At 42.5% G+C, this 25,105-nt stretch overlaps 1 protein-coding gene across 1 annotated transcript in view; it reads right to left on the bottom strand.

Annotated features, from left to right (window-relative positions):
* The window catches only part of NARS2 (asparaginyl-tRNA synthetase 2, mitochondrial), a 48,634-nt gene that overhangs the window by 9,932 nt on the left and 13,597 nt on the right, over window positions 1–25,105 (bottom strand). The window contains exons 6-10 of the mRNA XM_064702007.1: window positions 23,223–23,323; window positions 9,795–9,927; window positions 3,306–3,404; window positions 2,834–2,871; window positions 1,006–1,072 (exon numbers count right to left, since the gene is read on the bottom strand). Of these exons, the coding sequence (XP_064558077.1) occupies window positions 1,006–1,072; window positions 2,834–2,871; window positions 3,306–3,404; window positions 9,795–9,927; window positions 23,223–23,323 (438 nt within the window). The remainder of the gene's footprint in view (window positions 1–1,005; window positions 1,073–2,833; window positions 2,872–3,305; window positions 3,405–9,794; window positions 9,928–23,222; window positions 23,324–25,105) is intronic.

The following is a 25,105-nucleotide window of genomic DNA, read 5'->3' as shown; positions in this document are numbered from 1 at the left end:
CACTTAAGAAAACGTAGCACCCTATTAAGCAATTCTTTGTTATCAGAAACCATGGATATTTGCAATTCCCTTCATTTTTCCTTTTTTCCAAGGATGTTAAAGATCCTGTGGCTTTTGACTTGAGACCCCCAGTCTGTTCATAGGACATCCAACGAATACTGGGAGAATGGAAGGGGAAGAGGGGAACAGACCTCTCCCAGACTCTCTTAATATTAAAATATCCCAAGTTTGCTGTCTCAGATCCAGGTAGCACAGAGAAAAGATCTGAGGTTCTACACCCACTTGTGCACAGAGATGAGACAGTTACCCAACTGGCTATGAGGGTGGCTTCAGCCAGAGGGTTATTTTCCTTGAAGTATCATAATGAGATAATGATTAAACAATATAGACATAAGATGAGCACCACCATAAATGCTGTCCCATACTGGAGTGGGTGTGCATATGAAATTGGGCAAAATATGATTTTTAGAAAACCATAACCTCATAGCTTTAGAAAGACTAGCATGTTACTCTTTTTCCCAGTCAACATATATGCTTTGGAAAGGCAAGGGATTCCCTTTACCTACATCTACATTACATGGCATTTTCTCATGGTATGAGTTTATTAACACTTGTCAAACTTTTGGTGCTATCCTCTTATCTTTCCTTTTCTTGAGAACTATTACATCAACTCTTCTTAGATGATTGCTCCTGCATCTGTAACACTCTCAGCACACTCACATACAGGAAAGAGAAGTGCCTTTGCTAAAGCCTTGGTCCTTCAACAGCAAGCTCATCACTTCCTTCCCTGCAAGTGTTACATGTTCTGCTGCTACACATCTCACTCCTTGTACTGCTCCCATTTCAACCCCAAAGGGCAAAAGTTACACTACATTTACAACCCAGCAAACAAAACACCCCAGGAGGCAGATAATATGTGCAAAGTAACAACTCTTGTGGTATCAGAGAAGGAGAGACGGAGAGTTCAGACTCTGCATAGGGACAAACCAGCTGGCAGTGACCTACCTCTGGCTTGAAAGTGAAAGTTTGAGGAGCTTGCTTCAAAATTTCCACTGCTTCACTGTAGGAAATTCTGCAAGAGGAAGAAAAAAGTCTTTAAGATAACTATGAAAGGAACAACAAAGTTTTCTGGCTAAGTGCCGTGCTGGAAAATTAAGGAGGCATTTCCCCACCACCATGCCAACTTGTGTGTAATGTCAGACTTCTCAGCAATGCTTCTTTGGACAGAAACCAAAAAGCATTTAATATGGCAAGAATCCTATGTTTTCCTGTGCTTCAGCTACATGCAGGGCAGGAAGTGCTAAGCTCTCAACAGTTCTGCATTATTGCAATATTGCATTTTAGTCAGAAGTGAACTCTGCAGGGAATTGCTTCATAGAAATGGGTGGATTTTTTAAAGAAAACAATATGTCCTCATCAGCATAGCTACAACAACATAGCTCTAGTCCAGGGTGTGTTAGGCAAAAATAACAGCCCAGAGTGCAAAAGGGCTTGTAGCTCAAATGTTTCCACTTTACTTTAAAAACCATGAGATTTACTTGCAGCAATGTTTCTCTACTTCTCTGGCAGATTTGAGAGCAGATTCTCCACCAATTTCCACCAGCACAAAAGAACAGCATCATGGCAAAGCAAACAGAAAAAGTGCAGTGAACAATGCTCCAGGTTTGGTAACTGGAAATCAAGACTCAGTGGAAGACAATATGGCAGCCAAGTTTTCCACATACCAAGCCAAATGTTGTGGACAGAGAGAAGAAAAGAATAGCATGATCACAATAATTTCATCTGTGTATCACTGGCTAATCCACTTAAAAACCAAATTCCCTAAGGAGTACAAGCTCTTTACACTCCATTACAACGTTTCACTAAAGCAAGGAAGGCTTCTGGAGGAAATACCTCAAGAAGGAATATATTGCTCCACATGTTTGGGTTATGTGAGGCCACAGACCAAATGAGGTGTATCACTGGCACAGGTTAACACACATAATCCATGCGTGTAAGCCAGGAATGGCCCAGATCTGCCAGCAGCTGGTGGAGAGAGAGACAGAGAGGGACAAAGAGGTGATCTGTCCTCTCTCCTTTTCCTTGGAGCATGGGAGAAGATGAGCACAATTTTGTCCTTTCAGGAGTATCAGTTAGGTCCAAAGAGAGGACTGAAATGGGGAGATGCTAACTTCACTGAGGACTCCCATGGTGCTCCTGCAGGCAGAGGCACAGGGGGGATCCATCATGATCCTGTTGCCCAGCTGTGGCTGTAGCTGCCTAACAAGATAACCAGTGCTGGGATGAGCATGCCTACAATGTTCTGTGGGATAAATGGAGAGCTCCACCATTTGAAGAGACAAGCAGGAGTAGGGAGGATGTAGCACTCTCGGGGATCAGTGAGGGAAACCCAAAGCCTTCAGCTCTTTAGCACAAAGAGAACTAGGATTAGAAGCTACACAATCAATTGGGAACAGAAAACCAATTGGGATTGTTAACTCTCATAAAATACTTTAATATAAAGAGAGCCACTGGAGTGAAAATGCGAATGAAAGCAGAGCATCAAAGCCAAAACCAAGCAGGACTGTGAGCAACCAATGTGCAGGCACATGCTGGAAGGAGAGGATCTCATCCAGGGGAGCAAAAGCCAAAGGCCAGCAGATTCAGGTGTCAGTGTCATGCAGAGCTGAAAGGGCATGCCTGACAAATAGTAAAAGGGAGCTGCAGCTCATGCTCTTTTGGAGACATTATGCTAACTCAGAAGACATTGAGTTGTGAAAGAAAAAGAACATATGCAAAATAGGAACTCTTTCCCCAAAAGCCCTCTGCAAGATCATTTTGAAATAGTACTTACATCATAAATTTGTGCTTCAGCATTTGTTCCAACCTGCCCTTGGTCAAAACAAGAAAAACATAAAACATGTAAAGCCACCCTTTATGGTTCAGGGGAAAACTCAGGAAAGTGACCTCTCTCTCTATTTTGTAATTTGTACGATTGCATTCTGATATAGATATGGGTCAAAATCCACTCCTGGCCACTCAGTGCTAAAAGGGTACCCAATTATTGAAGTTAATGATTCAGAGGCTACCAGATGAAGTGACAATTACAGTTCTACCACACCTGCTACCAGCTACACAAAATTGTGTCCTCTCTCTGTTGGCTTGAACAATCACTTAAGCTTAAGGTGATATTTAGCTTTTCAGTTTCTTAACAGAGGACAACAAAAGTAAAAAAAAATAAAATTAAACAAATTAATTTCTTCCTATAGCCAAGAACCCGCAAAACACATGACAGGACTGCAGTTCTTTCCTGTCACATGCATTACCTTCTGTGCAGGAGCTATGTATTTATGAAAAAGCTCAACATCACGAGGACATTTGGAGAGCACAGTGCTTGTCACGGTCTTGAAAAGATCTTCCATAACCTAATAGAGAAAAAAGGAATGCATGAAAAATGAACATTGCTTTGGTGTCCCAGACTATAAATGAAACATGGTACACATCAGCCAAAGAGTACAGAAGGGGTTTCTGTCCTTCTGCATGGCCAGACTGCATAAGAGGGAACCACCTCACCAATACTCCTAATTAGCAGGCTTGCTTAGTAGCTGAAGAGGACTGGGGCTTTGATTTTTGCTATGGGTTTAGGGTTTCAGTGTTGGCTGATGGAGTCAGTATCTTCAGTCACGTACCTCCAGTAGAAAAAATCACAACTAAAATATTCAAGCAACAACCCTGGCTAGCCACAGACATGTTACAACCATTTGTGGGTCTGGTTTCAGATTAATTCTTAGTGAGGCATCTGTCCTTTAATGAACAATTCTGAATTTATGCTTTGTTGTTAGAAAAGGCAAAATTGAAGGAAAGAGAATAAACATGCAATGTGTAGAGCAAGCCCATCAAACAGATCTCAGCTAGAGAGACTCCGTGCAGTAAGGGCAAAGTGAACATGTACAAGATGAGTAGAGAGCTAAAGCAAAGGACACATCAATGCAGGGATGTTTGAGAAACTAAAAAGATGTGGTTCCATTTCCCTAAACGAATGTGGATTAACTAAATGACATTATCATCCAATTTGGATATACTTATCCAGTAAAACGGGCTTCACTCATTAAGAAATTAAAATGCCATTAAAAGCCCCCACATGGGATGCTGCTGCATTTTCATCAACCTGTTTTAAGAGTCACTTTTTCTTTTGGCTAAGCAAAGCAGACCATCCAAGAAGACACTTGCTGTTGTGCAGACTAAGAGTTCCCATGGCTCCCTGTACTCTTACACCAGCACAAAGCAGGTAGTTGACACTTATGGTATCAACTGATCATCCTACCTCTTATTCAAAATCACCCTCCTAGTCTCATTTTCTTTGTCAAAACAGAGCAATGCAGCTGGGGCTGCATGTCATCTCAGCCTGGGATGGGACAAGGTTTTTCCTAACAAAGTGCATCTCAAAGTTCTGGCACATTCCTGGTTGGTTGTGGTTTTTTTTGGTCAGTTTTAGGTTTGTTTTTTTTTTTTTTTTTTTTGGGTTTTTTTTGTTTTGTTTTGTTGTTTGGGGTTTTTTTTTGAGCGTAACAACTGTTTCATTAATTGCAGACCTGAGAGAACTGAAGTTTCCACTAATGCTATCTAGGTGAGCAGCAGCCCCTAGACACCACAAAGCCTGTGCCTGTGGAAAGATGAACCTGTGGAAAGATCTCAAGAAGAAGCAGTAGGTCTATGCCTTACAAGGAACCAGATCTTACAGGGTAAGAGGAACACAAGCACAGAAACAAAGCAGCTGGGCTACTGACATAGCCAAGATGAGATTTCAGACATGTTGTTCAAACTTATGCTTAGATGAACACTCTTCACACCTGCCCCAAGCTGCTGAAACATTGCTCTGTGCTGGTGAACAAGCTCTGCATGCCACCAGCCTAGTGGAGCTGGTAAAGCAGTCCATTTGTACTCCTCTGAGCCAAACTCAGACTCAAGACTCCTGCATCAACCTGGGCTCTCCTTTTAAAAAAAGGGAAGATGCAAATAAGGGAACAGCATTATCATATGCAGATGAACAGTTTTACGCCTCCTGGTACTCAAACACAGAGGAAATGAAAAGCCAGCATTCCTGCTGCTGAGTGGCAAATAACCAAACAGTCAGCTTTGAACTTTCTTCAAAGTAGCTAGAAAAAGGCTTATGCAAATGAAATTAGAAAACTTCTTAGCAATTCATCTGGTTTCACCAGGCAGAGACACAGGGATTTTACATTAAGCTTCCTCTTTCTAGAAAATGAAAGTATCATCTGGTTTTGGAAAGGCATGTTGTTTAATTAGCACTTTTTTTCCTCACTGTGCGATAAAGTAACAATTAGGTTCCCACAGCATTCAACATAAGCAGCTTCCTCTTGTGGAAAAAAAATGTGGGTGGTATGGGAAAAACAATCTGAGAAATATTTCCAGGTTTGAGACTGAGGTTTTATCCTGGCAAAAAAGACAGACACGTGGGTCATACACTGGCCTCCTCACTGCTCTTATTTATGCCAAACAAGTACTAGGCACAAACAGTAGATGGAAAAAAAAAAGGAGGGAAAAAAACCCTCTCAAATTGAGAATTTATGTCTTTAAGCAGGTAGCATAATGAAGCGCTGCAAAGTAGGCTGTAAGAAAAATGAGTGGAGAAGTAAAATCACTGGCTTGCTGGTTTAAGGGAACACAGGAGTGTGAGATATAGCTGAAGTGATCGGTTTGAACATATTCTGGAAGATACATGTTTGACAGGAGACTTACACAGGGGAAGAAAGGCACTGGAGGCACAGCAAATGGCTCATCTCAGAGGTGGGGCCCTGGATGTCCCAAAAGCCCAATAATGTGGTTGCTTCACAATGGTTGTGTGGAAACTGTGCTGGTAGGGGGGGCAAGCAAGGAGGACAGAGGTTAAAGCTTTCTCCCTTCCCTCAACCCTTTTAGCCTTTGTCTTTTGATGTTCACGTTTGAAACTTCAGCAGTATCAACACTGGCCTTCCCCCATGTGGCAACTCTGTTGTTTAATGGTTAACAGCTCAGTTTTGATTAGAAGCAGCTCCGTTGCTTAATTTTACCCTGGATCTTTTGATACTGCAACTTATCCTCTTCCCAAATAAAATTATGACCAGAGTTGAAACAGAGCAAATCATCAATAAAACAGCAGCAAAAGTCAGCAGCAGCAATTGAAGGTGCTGTGCACTCCAAGAAAGGTTCAAATCATCATTTTTATTAAGTAAGAAAGATTACATAAGAAAAAATCACACAACCTGCCAACAGGATTTTTATGTATGTATTTACCTGGGCCATGCATATGGATATAGTGTAGATCACAGGCTCCTTACATATGAAACACTCACCAGTGGGCCACTGTTGCTGCCCCCATGCTTGTTCACACCCACTCTGCATGTGCACATACACACAGAGAGGAGGATTCACATCTGATCTTGGTCATAAAATCTCCTCTCAGCATACAACCAACAGCTCAGGCCCCGTTTTGGAGAGATGCTGTTGCTGTGCAAGAAAAGAGACTTGTCTGCCAGACCACTGCTCCACTGCCCATTGAAGCTGAATGCTGATAAAAGTTAGGGAAGAGAACAAGCCTGAGCTATGGCAGCTGGATACTACTTCAGACAAGGAACCTACAGTCCTGCAGATAGCCCAATGTCCCTAAAGAGTGTTGTGCAAAACTCCTAGAACAAACCCTTCTCATGTGATTACCAGTGTTTGCTCCCTCAAGACTGCAGTCAGATCTGCCCACGGGCCTCAGACTTGCTACTAAAGATGGAATGCTGAGTGAAAACTAGTCTGGAAATCAAATCACATACATGTTTTAGATCCAAGCTCTCTAGAGCTGACACCCAGAATGAGTACCTGATTTCATTTCATGCCTCAACTCCCCTCTGTAAAATGGAGGTAATAATGCTCCATGTCACTAGGCTGTAATGACAGCAAATTAATTTTGATGAAGTACATAACCAGTGGAAGACAATACTCCTGCCCTCAGGACACAGCTCAAATACTGAGTGTTAAATTGCATGCCCCATCTTAAAGAGAAATATTCTCCATCCCTTAAAGAGACAGTATTCTAGGATATAATCTTGTTAAGGAAGACTAACACTATGCATAAACCCCTGACAATGCCCTCAGGAAAACTTCCTTCTTGCATTTCCTAACTTTACAGCCTAAATAATGCCTTTTTTACCATGGCTTTGTATGTGCTTTTGATGAAATTCAATAACGACTGTATCACATGGCCTCTTTGAGACTCCATTAGTGTCATGAGTGAAGTGGGATCCTTTAAATATACTGCACTGCTGATACAGTGGAATGAAAAATAGAAGATAATGGCCTACAAATACACCTACATGACACAGCAGTGAAGAGGGAAGGAGGGAATGATAACAGGCATCTCAGAGGACAAGTAATACTGGAGACCTTGGATCACCAATTCAGGTACTGGGGGGTTGATGGCTCTAGGGGGTCCAGAAACTTCCACAACTGTACCTCTTCTCCTGTCTGTCTGACCTTTTCCTAAATCCTTCTCTTTCTCATCCATTTTGGAGGAGAAAAGAGGTACCTCCTTAGATACCCTTACATATACCCTGCACACTAAAGCAGAAATACTATCACCCAGCCATGCAGCATGAAGTACTGCACTGAGAACACGGGACTTTCCACAGAAAGTATTGTGAAACCAGCACTGTGAGAGTAGAAGCTTCTTTGTAGCACTAAAACACATTTTGGCACAGAACAGAAATTTAGATTGCATGATTAAGACACATGAGACTTCACAAGAACTGTGCTACTAATTTAGGAATAACTGAGCTCTACTTTGTGCAATTACAGAGGGGAAAAAAGGCCGCTGCTCTAAGACTTCAGGCCCTTTGTTCCCAAATACATGTAGCTTGGTTATTAAATCTCCTTTTTTCCCTTTTATTTCATAATGAAAACTATGTTTCTTTTGGAGCTTTGGCTGAAAGATCTCAAGCCTCACCAGTGAATGGTAAACATGCACATCTTTGTAGCAAGGCTCTTTAATGGTGTATAACCAAATACTTCAAGATGTCCCTGAAGAAGATGAGCATTCCCAGCACAGTAACTTGCTCAAGTGAGAGATACTTAGTCCAAATGTCCAATAGCAATTTTAAAAATAATTTTTTAACAATGCAGCTCCTTATGTGAAGACAAAGTTCAGATAATAGCCCTGGCCAAGAGCCCTGAAGGCTTTCAACTGGGTGTTTTTCACTGAATAAAGAACTTGCAGATGAAAACAAACAGACAAAATACCCGATGGGCAGATACATAAGAGAACACTGGATTTAGGTCAGTTACACCAGGAGAGACACTTAGGTTTTAGAGGAACTAGCAGGGTTTTCTGTTGATTGAGGTTTTTTGTTTGGTTTGTTGTAAGAGAGATTGCTCAAAGGTTTAAAAATAAACAAAGTGGGAACTCCACTTCCCCAAGTAAGAACACCACAAAATTAAGCCTGCTGCAATACATACTCACTATGAGAAATGCAAAATAATGGCTGCTAGGAGACTTTCTGTTATAGGGAAAGGTGCTTGTCAAAGACTTTGAGACAGAGGGAAGATTTACAGAGAGCACAAGCTGAAATTTCACAAGATACTTAGCAACAACAAAGGCAAACATTGAGAGGGAAAGTTCCTCCTTTCTCTACAAATAAAAGCCTTACAAATTCCAGAACAGTTCTCAAATTTAATTCTCTGAATTGTCTGAACTGGCTGTTTATACTTCAAAACCAGGAAGTTAAGGTTTTCCGCAAGAGGTATGTTGATTCTGTGTTGAAGGGCTCGAACACCACTCAACAGAAGACCCTGCTTACTATACTAGATAAAAGTAGTGAAGAATTCAATTGACTCCTAATTACCTAGAGAAACAAGGGGGCTCAGGGATTAAGGTGTGTACATATGCACAGGCTGTGCTCTAAGAATACACAAAGCTATGGAGAAAAGGAGAGACAAAAGAAAGAGGAGGATGCTATTCATGATGGAGCACAGACTCCCAATAGATCAGTCCACACAGCCCAGTGTCATGCAGACATCCCAGATTCAGAAGCAACACACAGAGCACACCAACTGTGCTCTCAGGCTCTGCTGCTTCAGCACTGTTTATGACCCATGCTGAAGAAACCACCACCTGGATGTTATTTTATAAATCTGCAGCCAGTGCCTCAGGTGTTTTTCTTTATAAGGTTATTTTTTCAATCACTTTCTACAGAGCCTATCTGATAAATGAGAGTGTGTGTGTATGTTTACATACAAGTCCTACTAGGTATAAACTGGCTTATGCTGAGACTAGTAAGGTGTATAGGCATCCATCATGTGGTTAAACTGCATCTGAGAGGTCAATCCTTAAAAATCAAAAACCAGCTGATGAAGGATTATCTCCAGTCTCCTGCTAAAGCCACAGTGAACAGTGTATGCCAGAAACTGTTGTTTCTTCTTCAGATTTCAATGCAGATTTCAAGGAGGCCTTTACAGAGCACACTACTTAAACACTGCTCCCTCAGTGGAAAGGTGCTGAACATTTTGAAAGGAAGAGTGCCACTCATTAGCACTAGTCAAGCACATTTACATTCCCTGGCAATACAGCAATTGTGGATCTTCCATTCAGATGAGGGCTGTGTGCACCTATATCTTTCTATCCAAAGGAAGCAAACTCTCCTCCTTGGGAAATACCCATGCAACCTCTACTTGGTTCTCGCAGGGTGCGAGGAGCTGTGACCCCAGCTGAGGGCAGGGACCACAGGAGGAAGTAACACTGGTACCAGTCCTGCATAGACATCTGGAGTGCCCACCTGCATGATGTCCTGAAGGCTTTCAGTGAAGGACAGCTCAGCCTCCACCATGTAGAACTCTGCCAGATGCCGGCGACTCTGCGAGTTTTCCGCTCGGAACGTCGGGCCAAAGGTGAACACGTGAGTAAAAGCCCTGCAAAGCAGCAGGGAACAGGCCAGGTCAGGTCCAGCACACAACTAGATCTGTTGCACCTAAAGCCCTCACTTTTCTCCCAGCATCTAGAAACAATCATGTTTCCATTTCATCTTTGACCAGTTTGATGGCGCTGCTGAATAAGCTGCTGTTACGTTCCTTCATCCAGGCGTGGAGAGAGGTTATTCACACCTTGTGACTCAGAGATGTTGCACAAACATACTATTCAGCTTTCTCTGAACACAAGTCATGCTCAGGACACTTTTTGTGAGTGTGTGGGAATAAAACACAACATTCTGCAGAACTGGATAACTAGAGAAGCATGTAGATACTATACCAATCATGCTATCCTCATCCACATGCCTTTACACTTCTTTGCCTGCAATGCCTGACCTTCACAGGTGCTGTGAGACCCCAGTGCTCACCAGAGCAGAGTGGGCCGTGCAGCTGGAGCTGCTGGGCTGGTGGGCACTGAGGGGTGAGGCCCAGCAGGACGGGAGGTGTACGGTGTGCAGTCCCCCTCTAGTGGTACGACAGAAGTTCATTGCTCAGAGAGCCATGGAGATAAAGAACTGGGCTCTTCCACACAGCTAAAAATAGCTCAGCTGAGAGGGGTCCCTACTGCAGACAACACATGGGGAGAGCACTTAATGCTGAAGCAGCCAATGCACTTCCTATTATGAAGCCATTTCTCCAACCACCTTCTGGGGAGTCTATTTAAATACATCCTCTCTTATTCTACAGTCATGTCATGCTGTGATTCCACTTCCTTCATGAGAAACCTTCCTATCAAACACCAACACACATTTTTGATTTTATGTGGGAAGCTGCACTTCAAGCAATACCTTTTACACTGTGATCTATGAGCACATGAGCTCCTGGACACCCTCAAGCGAGTGAGAGCTTCCCAAATACATGCTGTGACATATCTATGTTTCCTCTCATGCTTCATGGGAAGAAAAACCATGACTGGGGAAGAGAGCAAGCTGCTTCAGAAAAACCATGAACTGGGCAGCTGCTAACTTTGGTACATCTTTAACTTGGTGTTATTTTTAGCTGCAGACAGCATGTAGGAGAAAAAGAACCCGATCAGAAGAGATTAAGCACAGTTTGACACTCCTGAAAGGATGCATGCTAATTGCTGGGGCTGGCATTTGACTTGCATCTTGCTCTGCAAGCTTTCAACTTAAAAAGGACGTTCACTGAAGTTTCTGAACAGGCTAATTTTGTTCAACTGAAGTTTAAATAAACAACACTACAAAAAGCAGCACTTTTCCTTCATCCCTTATGGAGACATCTGTGCTACAAATAAAGGAACACACGCATTCTGCTTCACTCATCTGTTCCCTCATGTCACGTGTTGGTTAAAGGTTATGATCCAAAGAAACAGTACTTTCTTTTTCCTTGAGTTGCTAATAGCAAACACTCCAAAAGTTTCAGGTCAAAACTCTGAATATATAGCCTGCCTGTAGGTTTCTTTTCCCCATGACTCTGTTTTCCTTCCTCCAAAAAACACACTTTCCATCTGCACTTTGCTCTTGTATCTGTCCTCTCTCATATATGACCACAGCATCCGCAACCAACTAACCAGATTTTGCAGCAAACATCTTCCTTCAAGCATCATTTTCAGCATGCCACTATTCCCTCTGCTGCCTTTCTCACTTGCTGAGATGTTACTGTAAACTTCTGTTACTCCATTATTCTCCTTCAAACTGCCCTTCGCTGTAGCATCTACAAAACCTCAGCAATGTTTAGATAAGTGATGTACCAAGACTATTACTCACTGCACAGGTCATTCACTATTATTTCATCAGCTTCTTGTGATCCCCCATCTGTAGCCACCTGTTGTCTTGAGTTATGCAGAAATTCATGTTCTTCCTCACATGGCCTTCTTTGTTTTTTTTCCCATGCTCCTAACAGCACCTGGCACAACAAGGTCTCCGATCCAAAGTTTAAGAGCCTCAACTGCTATAGCAATACAAACAACAAATACAAAACAGTGAGTCATGCAGTCAAAATCATCCTATGTTTAAGGCAGAACCAGTCAAAAGTTTTTGTTTTCCAGGTTGTGGAGGTTGGCCTGCAGTGGGAAACAGGAGTTAGAGGCAGGTTCTTGCTCTACCTGCCCCCATGTTTCAGGGTTTTGCTAAAATATTTCAATTTGAAATATTTTCAGTTAAAGAAAGAATTTTTTCTAAATAAATGAGTTTAGTCACAAGTTCAGTTTGCCAGGATCAGACATGAGATGAAAATATTGTGAAAAGCTTACAATTGCTGTAAGTACTCATTCAGGTCTGCTCAGTATGATGTGCAGGTCTCTAATGTCTCACTGACATGAAGGCCTCAAAGTAACACTGAAAACTGAAGTGTGACACTAGCTGGCTTGCATGAGATCCTTTCCCACAGAGCAACAGCCTGGCTTCAGGGAGAGATGTTTCTCAGTGCCTGTCCATGCACAGACACTGACACTTCAGTTACTGTAGGTTACTGGGGCAGGACAGTCTCCAGCAACACAGGCTACCAAGAGCACTTTGAACTGCACTTATTTCCTACTGATCAGCAGCCCAAGCATCATGACTAGTTACTCATGTTCCAAGGGGCTTGCTGCCTGCAAGATACCTAAAAGTAATCAGAAATAAAAAAAAAAACCCACCCTCTTATTGCTCCAAGATGTCAGCCATGGTCAAACACTTCATAGTCAGAGATCAATTTTGTACTGGAAGAATAAAGCCTCTCTGTGCCCAAGACAGCATTTAGGGAGGGCAAGTGCAGAACAACTCCCACAGGAACCAATTTCTGTCTCCTCAGCTCTTGCACACAGAGAACCAACCACCTATGTTTACAAAACAAACCATTACCACTGTGACTCTCTGGACTACCCCAAGGTGACAGTAAATATAAGGGCCTTGTGATAGCCTGTAAACCTAACATCACTGGTCTGAGGCTGAGTTTGTCTGACCCTTGAAAAAAGGGAAAAACAACACTCACCCCTAGCCCCCCTCCCCATCAAATAAACCCCCACCTGCAGGGAGGGGAGGAATCATTCACTTCTCAGGCTAACTGTAAAGGGAAAGGACAGATACGAGTAACTGTGAGAACTTCCCCAGGATCCTGGGACCCTGGCAAAGGGAAACTAGCCAGATGTCACACTGGCAAAGCGATCAAAGGAGCCCAGTAAATACAAGTCATCTGGTAACAGCACTGTAGCGCTGACCAGAGGCCTGGACATAACAGAGAAACACAGCTGAAAGTACACTGTTAGTCACTGTTATCAGCTCTGTGCATGAACAATTATTTTCCATCCAGGCATTTATATATTGTTTACTGTGCCCTGCCATTCAAGATGTTAAGCAAATGCCCATTATACAAATCAAGTCTTTATTTGTACTTCATCTGCTATAAAAAACATATCTGTGATTTGTTACTGCTGTAGCACACTGAGCATGCACAGATATACCAGAAAAGAGGGATGGGAGTTGCCTCTGCTCCGATTTCATGGTACTGAGAGCAAATCCAGTCATTTTGTTCTATGTGCATTCAGCACCTAGCACAATGGAGCCTCAGTGCAGTGCTGTGACTCCTATGCTCTATGATGCAAATAATCAATCATTTAACATTCCCAGACCTCTGCAAGACTTCCAGCATTTAAAAATAACTTGAAAATTCTGTCTAAGTCACCAAAAGTGCCTAGGTCAGTTTGGGTTGTGGGCACTCACGAGTCTTTAAAAAAAAAAATCAGTAGTGCTAATTCCTCATCTCCAACAAAAGCATACACACAGGAGAGGAAAAAAAAAAGCAGACTAATCTGTTGAGCCTTTTTCCCTAGCCATTACAGGCAGAGCAGTAATGTCTGTAACACTCTCCTCGTACGTGCTACCAAAGAACACAAGAGAGGCTTTGAAACGAGTCCTTTTGCAGTCAGCTTTGCCCAGATCAGAGCTCTGGACAGCAAGCCTGAGTGCATTTATGCAGTTCACAGGCGCTGCCGGGGTTGACACCACAAGAAGGCACAGAGCTGCTTAATTAATTGCTCCCTTTCTGTGACTGTATTTCCCTCTGCCCAGTTCTCTGGGAAAATTTGAGAGCTTAATGTGGAGGCCAAGAGAATACCCACAGTACTCCTTCCAACACACTGAAACGCATCAAAAACCAGGGCCCCATCCTGCAAACACTGAGCTTTCTCACCCCAGCCCAGTGAAGGGCCCAGCCACTTTTAGCTACAGGGTCCCAGGAGTCCCTTTGGACACCAAAGCAGTACCTGGAAGTGCTGCTGGGACACAGCCATCCTCTGCACGGATGGAGGTGGCTCACTGCTGCACAGGCCACCCTTGTGTTCTCTGCCCTATGAACAGCCAGGAAGGCAGAACCTTCCCCCCTTTCACCTTTACTTCACACACTACTAAAACAGTCTCCAGAAGCAGCCACCTTTGGGAGCTTTCTGCCATGCAGAATGAAAGCTCATTTTGTTTGAGTTCATTGACATTTCATTACAGAGGAAGTAAGAGGAACCAATCGAGAAGTAATAAGTATCTGTACCCAAAGCTACTTCAAATCATTCTTTTAATTAAACTCATGCAATGTTTGTAGGCCTCAGCGTCTCTGCCTTACTGGCAACTTTTATGGTGCAATCCAAATAGAATTAATTGTGCTGATGGTTCCCAAGCCAGGAATGGATTGTGCTCTTTTTCTGAGCCAGGACTCCACGCTGCTACCGAGGTAATAAAGACTTATTTGTGCTGTTGAACCAAGGGCATATAACTCTGAACAAGGCTATTAATCAAGAAGATGCAATCCCTGCACAGTCAGCTTACAACCAATGCCAAGGTCACACCACACAATAGTGACACAACTGGAGGCAGAAGCTGGTTCCTGTGACTCAGGGCTAAGCACTAAACCGCACCAGTACACACAGGGAGCAAAGATGTTTCTCAAAACTTCATCACCCCAGTGATTTCTACTGTAAGCCATAAAAATACACTACCAACATGGCAGAGGGGGAGGGATTCATTTTCATGGTGCCCTTGCTGACACCCCAAAATACAACACGTGCATTGATTACTCTGGCAATATCTGCAGGGACGAGTTAAGCTGAACAGTGACTTGTGCCAAATCTCATCTTTGGCCATGCTAAATGAATACAGCATGTAACACTTCAACACAGGGTGCTCCCCTGCACCATAATCCACCAACTCCTCCCTGCCATACACATACTAAAATCTAGATTGCAAGAAAATCTAGAAACAGTAACTTCTAACCAAAACACAAAAGAACCCACAATGTCAGTAGAGAGGGAGAAACCCTCAGCAAGGTGACCCTGAAGCCCAGGAGTTTATCTATCCATTGTCCTTTCTCTTAGGAAGGGAAAAAGTTAATAAAGTGAGCCATCTGATTTAATTCCACTCTGTCCTGGCATGACTATATTAATTTTGAGCATGGAGGACCTGCCTGCTCCACTGAAATAAGCAGGTGACTTTGCTCAGCTGCCAGGATGCACCAGTTAGCTGCAGTGATTGACCTGAACATGAATGGGATTGTTCAGGGATGCTGAAATTTGTATTTTGAAAGATGCTCTGGCCCTGTGCACAAAATCACATACACAGGCAATGATTCAAAATACCAGCCCAATGTTTCTAGTTTTGGAGAAGCTGGAAGCTCAGAGCACCTAATGATGAGAATGAGGTACAGATGCTCAGCAGTGGGGACAAGAGGCAGCATATTTTAAATCCTTGAGCTAGGTAGACTGTGTTAAAAAATACTTGTCAGAGTTGGACAGAAATATCTGGGTTTTAATCTCAGTGCAAAAATAATGCTCCATTACTGTTGTCTGGTGGTTTGTATTCTGCCCAATGAAAATATACATTTCTGTTGAAAAGGCAGCAGAAGGGGCTGAATTTTACCCAGAAAAATGAGGTTTTAAAGACTCCCCACAGGCCATTTCTGCTTGCCCTCTGGGGAAAGGCAGATGAGAAAAGCTGCATCTTAACAAAGACTTTTGTAGCAGTACGTGAGGCTCAGGCCTGGGCAGCAGAGCTGGTGTGCTGAGTGCTGAGGTTTGGGCTCATGCTGCGACGAGATGGGACTGTACTTCCTTTTGTAAGCAGCCAAAAATAAATACATAAATTAAAAAAAAAAAGAAAGCTGTCTAAGTTCCCAGACAGGGACTGGGAAGTGCCAACTTCCCCCTGCAGCCAGTCAGAGTGAAGCAATGCAGCAGCTTCTCTCGCTGCAACTTCCAAAGGGCAGGGATCCACGATGCCCGCGAGGCTGCATGTGCACAGCACCCTCCTGCCACGCTCCAGGACCTGCTCGCCCCCTGCCACAGCCTCTGCTCCAGCTTCAGCGGCACAAAACAGAAGATGGGACAAGGATCCTTCCCAGGTCATCCCCTCTGCTTGAATAGGATCCAGGCACACTCGAGTAATTAACATCAAAGTGACCCATATACCCTAATTATCTGGCGATCACCCAGAAGTTTGTTTGTTAAACCTCTCAGCAGAGCTAGACACTGGATTGTTAGTCTACAGATGGCAGGAGAACACGGGAAAACTGAGACAAAGGACATGAAGAGTTACTCAGAGCCATACACGTCATCTGCTCCAGGCTTAAAGATCTCATCAGCCTGGGTCCTCCACCCTTCTATGCAAGTGTTGTACTTCATTGTCAGTGGAGTCTTGCTCTGTCCTAGTTTTGATATTATTGTTTCTAATTAAAGTCAATAAAATGGCTGATTAGCAATGAAAACTCAAGCTGGGTTGATGAAAGCCACCAGAGTAGTTGAGGATTTATTCAAATAATCATTTCCCATTCTCTAGCTAACAGAGATATTCTACAAAGGAGTGATACAAAACGTTCTAAAGATTTAAATAAAACAGGTAGCTAAAATGTTTTTCAAACTTAATCATCCCATTGACTCCTACTCTAAGGTATTAAAATACATTACCAACACGTTAGGAGGGAACAACTGAGTTAAATCTTTTTCCTTTCAAAGTGGAAAAAATCCATCTTCTATAAAAATTGCATTATAACAACCAGGAAGAGGATAATTAATTTTAATTTTTTTTCATTTTTCAGATGAACATTGGTGTTATGAATTCTGCAAGTATCAATCACAACACAAAAAAGCATCAGTGGGTGCAATACTTAACAAAGGGAGTCATGGTTCAGGCCACATTCCAAAGTTTGGGTGTAACTATTTAAAACCTCCAAAGCCTCAAATTCTACACTAACTAAACAAAGTAAACAACTGTATCAAAAAAATTACTAAAATCCGTATAAAATGCAACATGTTACCGCTGACTACAACACGTATCTATATTCTATTCTACTGTAGTACAATGGCAGCAAATCGAAGAACTTCAGGGCATGTGCTAATGGATTTGTGCATCTATTTCAAGGAAAGCTGTGGGAGCAAATAGGGATGAAGTTGCCTGATTTCACATCTCATCCTGGAGCCATCTCCTGAGGGATAGAGTCTCCTTGAGAAGCAGGAGCTGCAGCCTGGACACAAGGCAGATTCATGCTCTCATAGGGTATTAAGTTTGCCATGGTGTTGTTTTGCTCACTGATGGTGAGCTGAGCTCCCCACAGGCTTCTTGCTTGCCTCAGTCACAAAGTAAAATAAGTTTCCAGCAGTCACCACAAACGTGGCAGAGGAACATGTGGGCAGAGGGTTGTGACAGCCAGTACTGTCACTCACAAAGCCACAGCTTCTTAACCCCTGCAGCTCTCACGGCATTGTCCAGGCACACGGATGCAGTGGGGCTGCAAGGCCCCCCACACATGTGGATGCTGGGTTCTCCTGCCACAGATCCTACAGCACCTACCACTGACTGGAACAGGGATGATCAGGTATTCAGAGAAGGAAAAGGGACTATGCACTGGATTCAAGACAGAAACATACTGGTTCAACTTAGCTTACTTGTAAAATGAGGACCAAGAATTTCAGCTGAGGACATGTTTCACCAGATGAACATGAAACTGTCTCTTCTCTTGCTTCTTGGACTTGATTTTTACGCCAAGAACATAACACAAAGAGCACATAGTCCAAGACTGCAGAGATTGCATTCCGCCCTGCATGTGAGGATCCCAGAACATGTCTGAACTGCAGCTAACCTCAGCACACACTCATTCATGCTTGCAAGCTGATTACCTGCTTACCCTCCCCAAAATGTGGAGAGGAAAAAAGGACCAACAGGATATCCATGTGGCTGTAAAGCTCCAACTAGCCAAGCAACTCTAGACTCACTGTTGTACCTACAGAGTTCATCTATTTGGCCTCCCAGTAATACAAAGTCATTAACAATCACTGCAGCAGTCATGAACCAGACTGAAGTATGCAGTAATTGATTAAAACCAGACATGTCACGGTTGCTTTTTATAGATCCAATTAAGTGTCAGCCTAATTAATGGAACTTAGTGCTCTAATTATAAGAGTCTGCATTATGACTCAGACTCAAACAAATGTTGTGCAAGAAATGTCAGAAATTTTTTTTCAGACATCCAAGATAAATAATTACACTTATTTTTGTTACTTCTTAGCAACAGGAATGTTATACAACTGGACATCATTCCTGCAGCTGCATTCAGAGGAATTTAAAATTGTACAGTGTAGAGCAAATATTTGTTTAAAGACAATGTAATCTGTGTCATCATTAGCAAGTCATTCTGGAATCAAATTTTAAGAGCGTGTGTTGCCAGACTGCTGAGAATGAAGTCTCTTTTATGGAAGACAGCCTCAAACACATCTCTTTTGAGCTCTGCAGTGTTTTCTTGAACATCAAAATGACAGCTTTCTCTCATTCTCCATCCTCCATGCTTTGAAAAACACTGAAGTACTGGCATTTTAAAAGTGAAATCAGTGTGACTTTAGTACCTTCTGCAAACAACAGGAAATTCACTGAGTTCAGCTCTCTACAAACTCAGGCAGACACAGCCAAAATAGTCTGGATGACTGAAATGCTTTTTAGATCCTCTCTGCAACCTGCAAAACCAGTTGTAGGACTGCAGAGAACATCTGGATTAGGCAGAAGAGCAGTAGAATAGATGACGGTTTAGCAATTGAGGGGATGTGCTTGAGGAGAGAGGGATTAATTACGCTGCATCTAAACAAAGCTTGATAAGTAGACGTTAGCAGGCAGAAGTCTGAATGAAAGGCTGAGATTTTAAGTTAGCAGGAAAAAATAAGTCTGGGGATGTTGAACTGAGAGATATGGATGTTGAGCTAGAGAGATAATTCACTAAGATGGTATTGTGCCTGAAATAGGTGGAGAGGACAATGAGAACAAAGGCAAGAAAAAAACTTAGAATAAGAAAATTACTTGGGCTGGAAGGGACCTCAGGAGGTCAATGGTTCAGTCTTCTCTTCAAAGCAGGGTCAGCAAGAAGGCCAGACCAGCTCAAGGCTCCACCTAGCTGCGTTTCTGGTGAAGAGCACACAGCATCTCATCAATCTTATTCAATGCTTGACTGATTTCTCCATTATTTTCCCCCCTATGTCCACTGAGAACTTCACTTTTCTTAACTTATCCCCACTGCTTCTTGTCCTCCTGTCATTCACCACTGCAAAGGGTGGGTCTGTCTTTGGAGAATCTCCTTTCAGGTCCTAACAGGCTGCTATAAGGCTGCCCCTCAGCCTTTTATCTGCAGGGAACTTCAACACAATGTGAGATGAACAAGAGAGGAGAAACCTAGTGAGGGCCTGATAAGAGAGAAAAGAAACAGGGCTAAGGAGGGCAAGGAATGATGAGATAATGTATGCTGCCAATTAGGGAGGGGATAGCTCCCAGAAGTTTTAAGAAAAGCAATTTTATTTAAGCTTATGATGCAAAAGGCAGAAGAGACAGGGCCTGGGATGAAGTGTGGCACAAGAGAAAAACATTGATGTTAAACTATTAACAAGAAGGGCTGAAAAGAGAGGAGCATGTGCAGCCTGTGGGAAAGGAGAATAAAAAAAATAATTACTGCAGCCAGTGAGCTGTACTTCTTGACAACAAATGACTTTGGCTGTCTCCAGTATGGTTTTGAATCATCTTCAGCAGTCTTCAGACCCTCTAGCCCAGTTCAGGCCCCCAAGGGGGCCTTTGTCCTCACCAGAGGACTGGGAGGCAAGGAATACCACATGGACTTCACAGCAAACCAGTGACATTTCAAACCAGATATGAGGACACAGACAGCCCTGCACTTGTACCACACACACTGGCTACTGACTCATAGGAGACTGAAGGGGAGAGCTCTATTACTGAATAAAGACTTTTCTGGAGACCTTAAAAAGCCCATGGATTTGCAGCAGCTGACAATGATTCAGACATGCTGAGCAGACAACCGAGATGCTGTCACTGCTAAGATGAGGCACAATGAAATGAGAAGTTGTGCCAAGTAGGCCGTGTGTGTCATACGGAAAGACAAGATGAACTCCTCTGACCTTGCCTTCAGTAACAAGCACACAGCACAGCAGACGGTCAATAAACAGGAACATCTCTCTTCCCACTTTTCCTCAAAGAAAAAACTCATCAACTATAAATGGCTCACTGCTCTCTCCTGTGATCAGGAACAGCATCCCAAGCAATCCTGCCATGAAACACAGCCCTGGACAACACACAAGCGTGGGGATTCAGGTCTGCAGATAAACTCTCTGCAAGGACACAGAAGATGTGATTCCAGACTCATCTGGTAAGTCTCCTCCATACCTCCCTTTCCAGCCTTTTCCAGCCACAGCTTGGAGGTTGCTCATGAGCTCTGTAAAGCTAAAAGCTAACCCCAAAATTACATGACTGCCTACATGACCTTCTGCTCCCCTTCTACGTACACCTCTCCAAGGACAAATTCCTACCTGCCTCTCACACCTATCCTGCTCCACCTCTACTTTCCAATGGACTTATGCAGGATCTGTCCCTCTCCCAAGTCCTACAAGTCACAAGAGAATATTGGTCAAGACTGGATGGGGAAGGTTCTCCTCAGCAATCCTATCTCAGTCTCCTCCCACAAATTCTCAGGAACAAAACGTTCTGGAGAGCCTTAAGACTGCAACACTTACCATTATATCTAAGCTAAAGTAATTTTTCATGACTAGATAATTTTATAGATGTGAAGAATTTAGTCTGGCTAAAACGAAGGGTAAATTTCATGGAAACAAATCCAAAACAGATAAGTCTTTACTGTTTTACCTGATTTGTTTATTGGGAAGACCAGAATATTTCCATTTTGGAGGTGGAAAACTCACTTTTTTACTACTCTAAGACTATGAGTGAAAGTCTCAAGTCTGTCAAAGAGAATGTTCTCTTTTATAATAGGTTTGGTCTTCATCTACACTGAATTTTCCCAATAAATTAACTAAATTAGTACATTGAGCAGCTGGCATGAAATCAGCACAACAACCCTTATCTGCACATTTTTCTGAGCAGTTGCAATGTGTGTTCTCCTCAGACATGGTACTTCAGCCAAATTACTGCTGGCCAGCTGGACTGCTGATAGAGCCTGTAAGAGACCAGATCTCAGGCAGGTAGCACTGCAGTTGTTTGCCATGTACCAAGGGGGGCTCATAATGAACTTATGGTGACTTTAAAAACACTTTTAAAGTGATCAGTTACTGTGGAGTGGAAACCTTCTGAAAATGGGAGGGATAAAATTCTAGCTTCGGATAATGTGAACTTCAAAGATTGGCCTTTTCATCCAGGAGTTCTGACCTGTATTTCTAATAGTGTTTGCTGTCCATGCCTCAATATGCAATGTCGAGAATCAGTGCTGGAGTTTTTTATGTAATCACTGTAGCACAGTTTATTGGCTGCTGATAAATAGCTGCAATGAAATTGTTCAAAGGGCAATTTTTGCATACAAATCAAAACATATAAATTTTTTCAGAAATCTCTTTTCTGCCTGGTTTGTTCTTCCTGAGTGACATGGTCTCTTCTCAGACCAGCTCAATGTCTGCAATATGCCGAAACACTCAAGCCAGACATTCTTGATAGACAAGGTGATTCTCATGTGGTGCCCTGCCTGCTGTGGCCAAAGCACAGGTTCACTTGGCAGTAGATATTAGCTGTGTCATCTCAGATATTAGCTGGGGCAAGTTAATGAGGAAGAGGTTTGTTTAATTGAAGGGGGAGAGATTTTGGTCCCTGGAAAATGAGATGGCATGGGTTTGTATGTGTTAGACTTAATTGACTGTCATGCATCGTGACCTTTACAGAAAGATGTAATTCAAGTAAGTAATTTCAAAGAAGCAACGTGGATTCTAATGATCAACCTGAAATACAATCTCTCTATTACATCAGGCTGTATCCCTTAAATAGTACACAGCCTGCTCTAAGATAAAGCTAAACTCAGCATATTACTTGTCTGGTAAATACTTTTTCCATTGATATCACTCAGATGCACCTTACTCTCTAAGGATGGAGAAATAAAAAAATCAAAGCTCTTCAGCATGCAGTACATTACAGCTTCATGTTCCTATTTTACAGTAGTGTGTTGTTCTTTCAGACATTTTGAATAAATCTAGGGCCATCTAAATTTAGATGTGTTTATTCATAATGGAGCATAGCTGTTCTGGGAACCTGCTCCTTTTATTTTTACTTTTTTTAAGTACACTGAGTTTTTGAGGCCTGCAGCTCAAGTGGTATTGAATCCCTTCAGTCTTCAAAAATAAATGAAGTTCTTCTGGATGCAAAAGCACAGCACAGATACATCACACAGCATTAACTCTCTAGATGCTGTGAGTCCCTCCAGAGCACAAAATTATTAAATGGTTTTAGAAGTGACCCCAAAGATAATTTTGTTCTAACTCCCTGGCCATGGGCAGGGACATGTTCCACTACCCCAGGCTGCTCAGAGCCCCACTCAACCTGGCCCTGAACACATCCAGGGATGGGGCATGCATCCCTGGGTGTGTTCAAGTTTCTCTGGTAAACGTGTGCCAGTGCCCGACCACCCTCAAGTAAATAATTCCTTCCTAGTATCTAATTCAAACCTTTCCTCTTTCAATCTGAAGCCATCCCCCCTTGCCCTGTAACTCCATGCCCTTGTCCAAAGCCTCTCCTCAGTTCTCTTGTAGCCCCTTCAGTACTGGAAGGGGCTCTAAAGTCTCCCTGGAGCCTTCTCTTCTCCAAGCTGAACAATCCCAGCTCTCTCAGCCTGTGTCCACACAAGAGGTGCTCCAGCTCTCTCTCTAGACTGGCCTCTCAGCACCTATCATCCAGCCACTGCTGGCATTTCTGGCAGAGAACCACAGCAGATACCTGATGGATACCAAAATTACCAGCTGGGAATATCCCACAAAGACGAAAACTTCTAATTTTGCTCACCCTGCCATTACTTCCAAATGGAGCTGGCCAGAAACTGTCAGGAAGGCAGGCACATTGAAGAAATGGCTCTTTTCCACTGAATCCTCTTCTTCTCTTGATGTCTGTAACAATGAGGAACAAGTCAGACCATTGGTGTTTAAATAAAAAGCACAGCACGCAGCTTATTTTCCCTCTTTTCAAAGCATCAATTTTCACTTTCCTACCAAGATGAACAGAGAGGAGGAAGAGAAGAATCTCTATCATTTGTAGTTTGAAGCTTCATACAGCATTGCCTTCAAAATTCAATTTCAAGCCTGATGAGAAAAATGGAGGAGTGTTTTCTGTGTCAGCCCCACTGTCTTTCAGCAAAAAATTGAAACACAGTGTTATTTTCTTTTCACAGGGAAATGAATTTGTTTCCACTGGAAAAAGACAAACAGAAATAAAAAAAATGCAGTGCATTATCCTCTTAAGATCTGTTATTCAGTCTTCAAAAATATCTCAACTGAAACAATATTAATTTGGAGACATCACAGCTTAAATATTATATAGGCAGTGAAAAATAAACTATGTTTCATTTCAGCTTTTGCATGTTTTTTTCAGGTAATCAGATATTTTAGGCATAAAAATCTACAAGTAATAGAAAATTTAACAAGTTCAGTGTTCCATTATGAAAAACCTCAAAAGAAAAAAAAAGTCCAAAGAGACAATAGGCACAGATTTTAAAAAAGACACACAAAAATTCATCTGAAAACAAGAATAACCTTTAATATTTACTGTGGGTGTCAAGCACTAGAACAGGTTGTCCAGAGAGGCTGTAAAGCCTCCATCTGGGGAGATATAAAAAACTCAGCAACGGAGTACTGGACAGCTTGCTCCAGCTGACCCTGTTTGAGCGCAGTGAGATGGATTAGATGATCTCTAGAGGTCACAACTCAGTGACTTTTAAAGAAACATGAGGATAAATTATATTGTGTATCATCATCTTGTATATTTCAATGTCATCCCTAAACTTTAGAGGAGCCAAAGGTTCAGGAGAAAAACAGAACGAAACCTCAAAGCTAATCTGAGGTCTGGCTGATCTACATTCACTTCCAAACAAAGACTTTCTTCTGAAATAAGTTTGAAATACCCAAGGTGTAGCTCCTAGGAGTCATGCTAAGTGTTGCTAGTTCAGCTAAGTATGCCACTGCCTCCAGCCACCCCACTCCCCAACTTGCTTTGTCACAGGGAGCCTTGTTCTCCAGCCTTTGATAGCCTACAACTTGCCATTTTTCTCTTATGAGCTTGAAGGTGTTGCTTTTGTTCTCAAAAAGCTCTGCTGCTCATCACAAAGATAAAACAGTGACTTCCAAAAACCTCAGATCACAAGGCAGTTTTATCTCTTCACAGCATCACACTGAAGAAAAGAGCAAGCTTGCCTTGTTCCACAGAGATCAATGAAAATATGACAATTTGTGGCTCTAACCCCAGGACTGCTTCCTTTGTTTCAGAGGTCTTGTGGTTCTAAAAAAACCAAACACCAAACTTTGAGGATGCAGAAGCAGGTCCCTACTGTTTTCATCAAATAAACCCAGAACATTTGCTCAAAAACAATAAGGATATTAATAAACATCAAACATTCACATACTGCAGCCCCAGAACCATGGCCAGAACACTAAAGAGAAGAGCCATGGTTTCTGGTTTCTCTTTTCCTGCAAGCTTAGTTCAGACATTCCTTGTTTCACCAGTGAAAAATCCCACCTAATCCTGTAGGATGCAACTTCTAAACAATGACAAAGAGACAAACTAGAAGCAAGAAAAGAACAAGAAGTCAGCCACAAAATCTCAATGCTTCCCCCCAAATCCACAAACAGGATATAACTGTCTCCAGGAGCTGGGGCCTGGTTTATTTATAATGACTT

The sequence above is a fragment of the Zonotrichia leucophrys genome, chromosome 1, assembly GCF_028769735.1.
Source record: "Zonotrichia leucophrys gambelii isolate GWCS_2022_RI chromosome 1, RI_Zleu_2.0, whole genome shotgun sequence".
NCBI classification, from domain to species: domain Eukaryota; kingdom Metazoa; phylum Chordata; class Aves; order Passeriformes; family Passerellidae; genus Zonotrichia; species Zonotrichia leucophrys.
The sequence above is the reverse complement of the archived record's forward strand: the minus strand, read 5'-3'. Positions and strand labels throughout refer to the sequence as shown.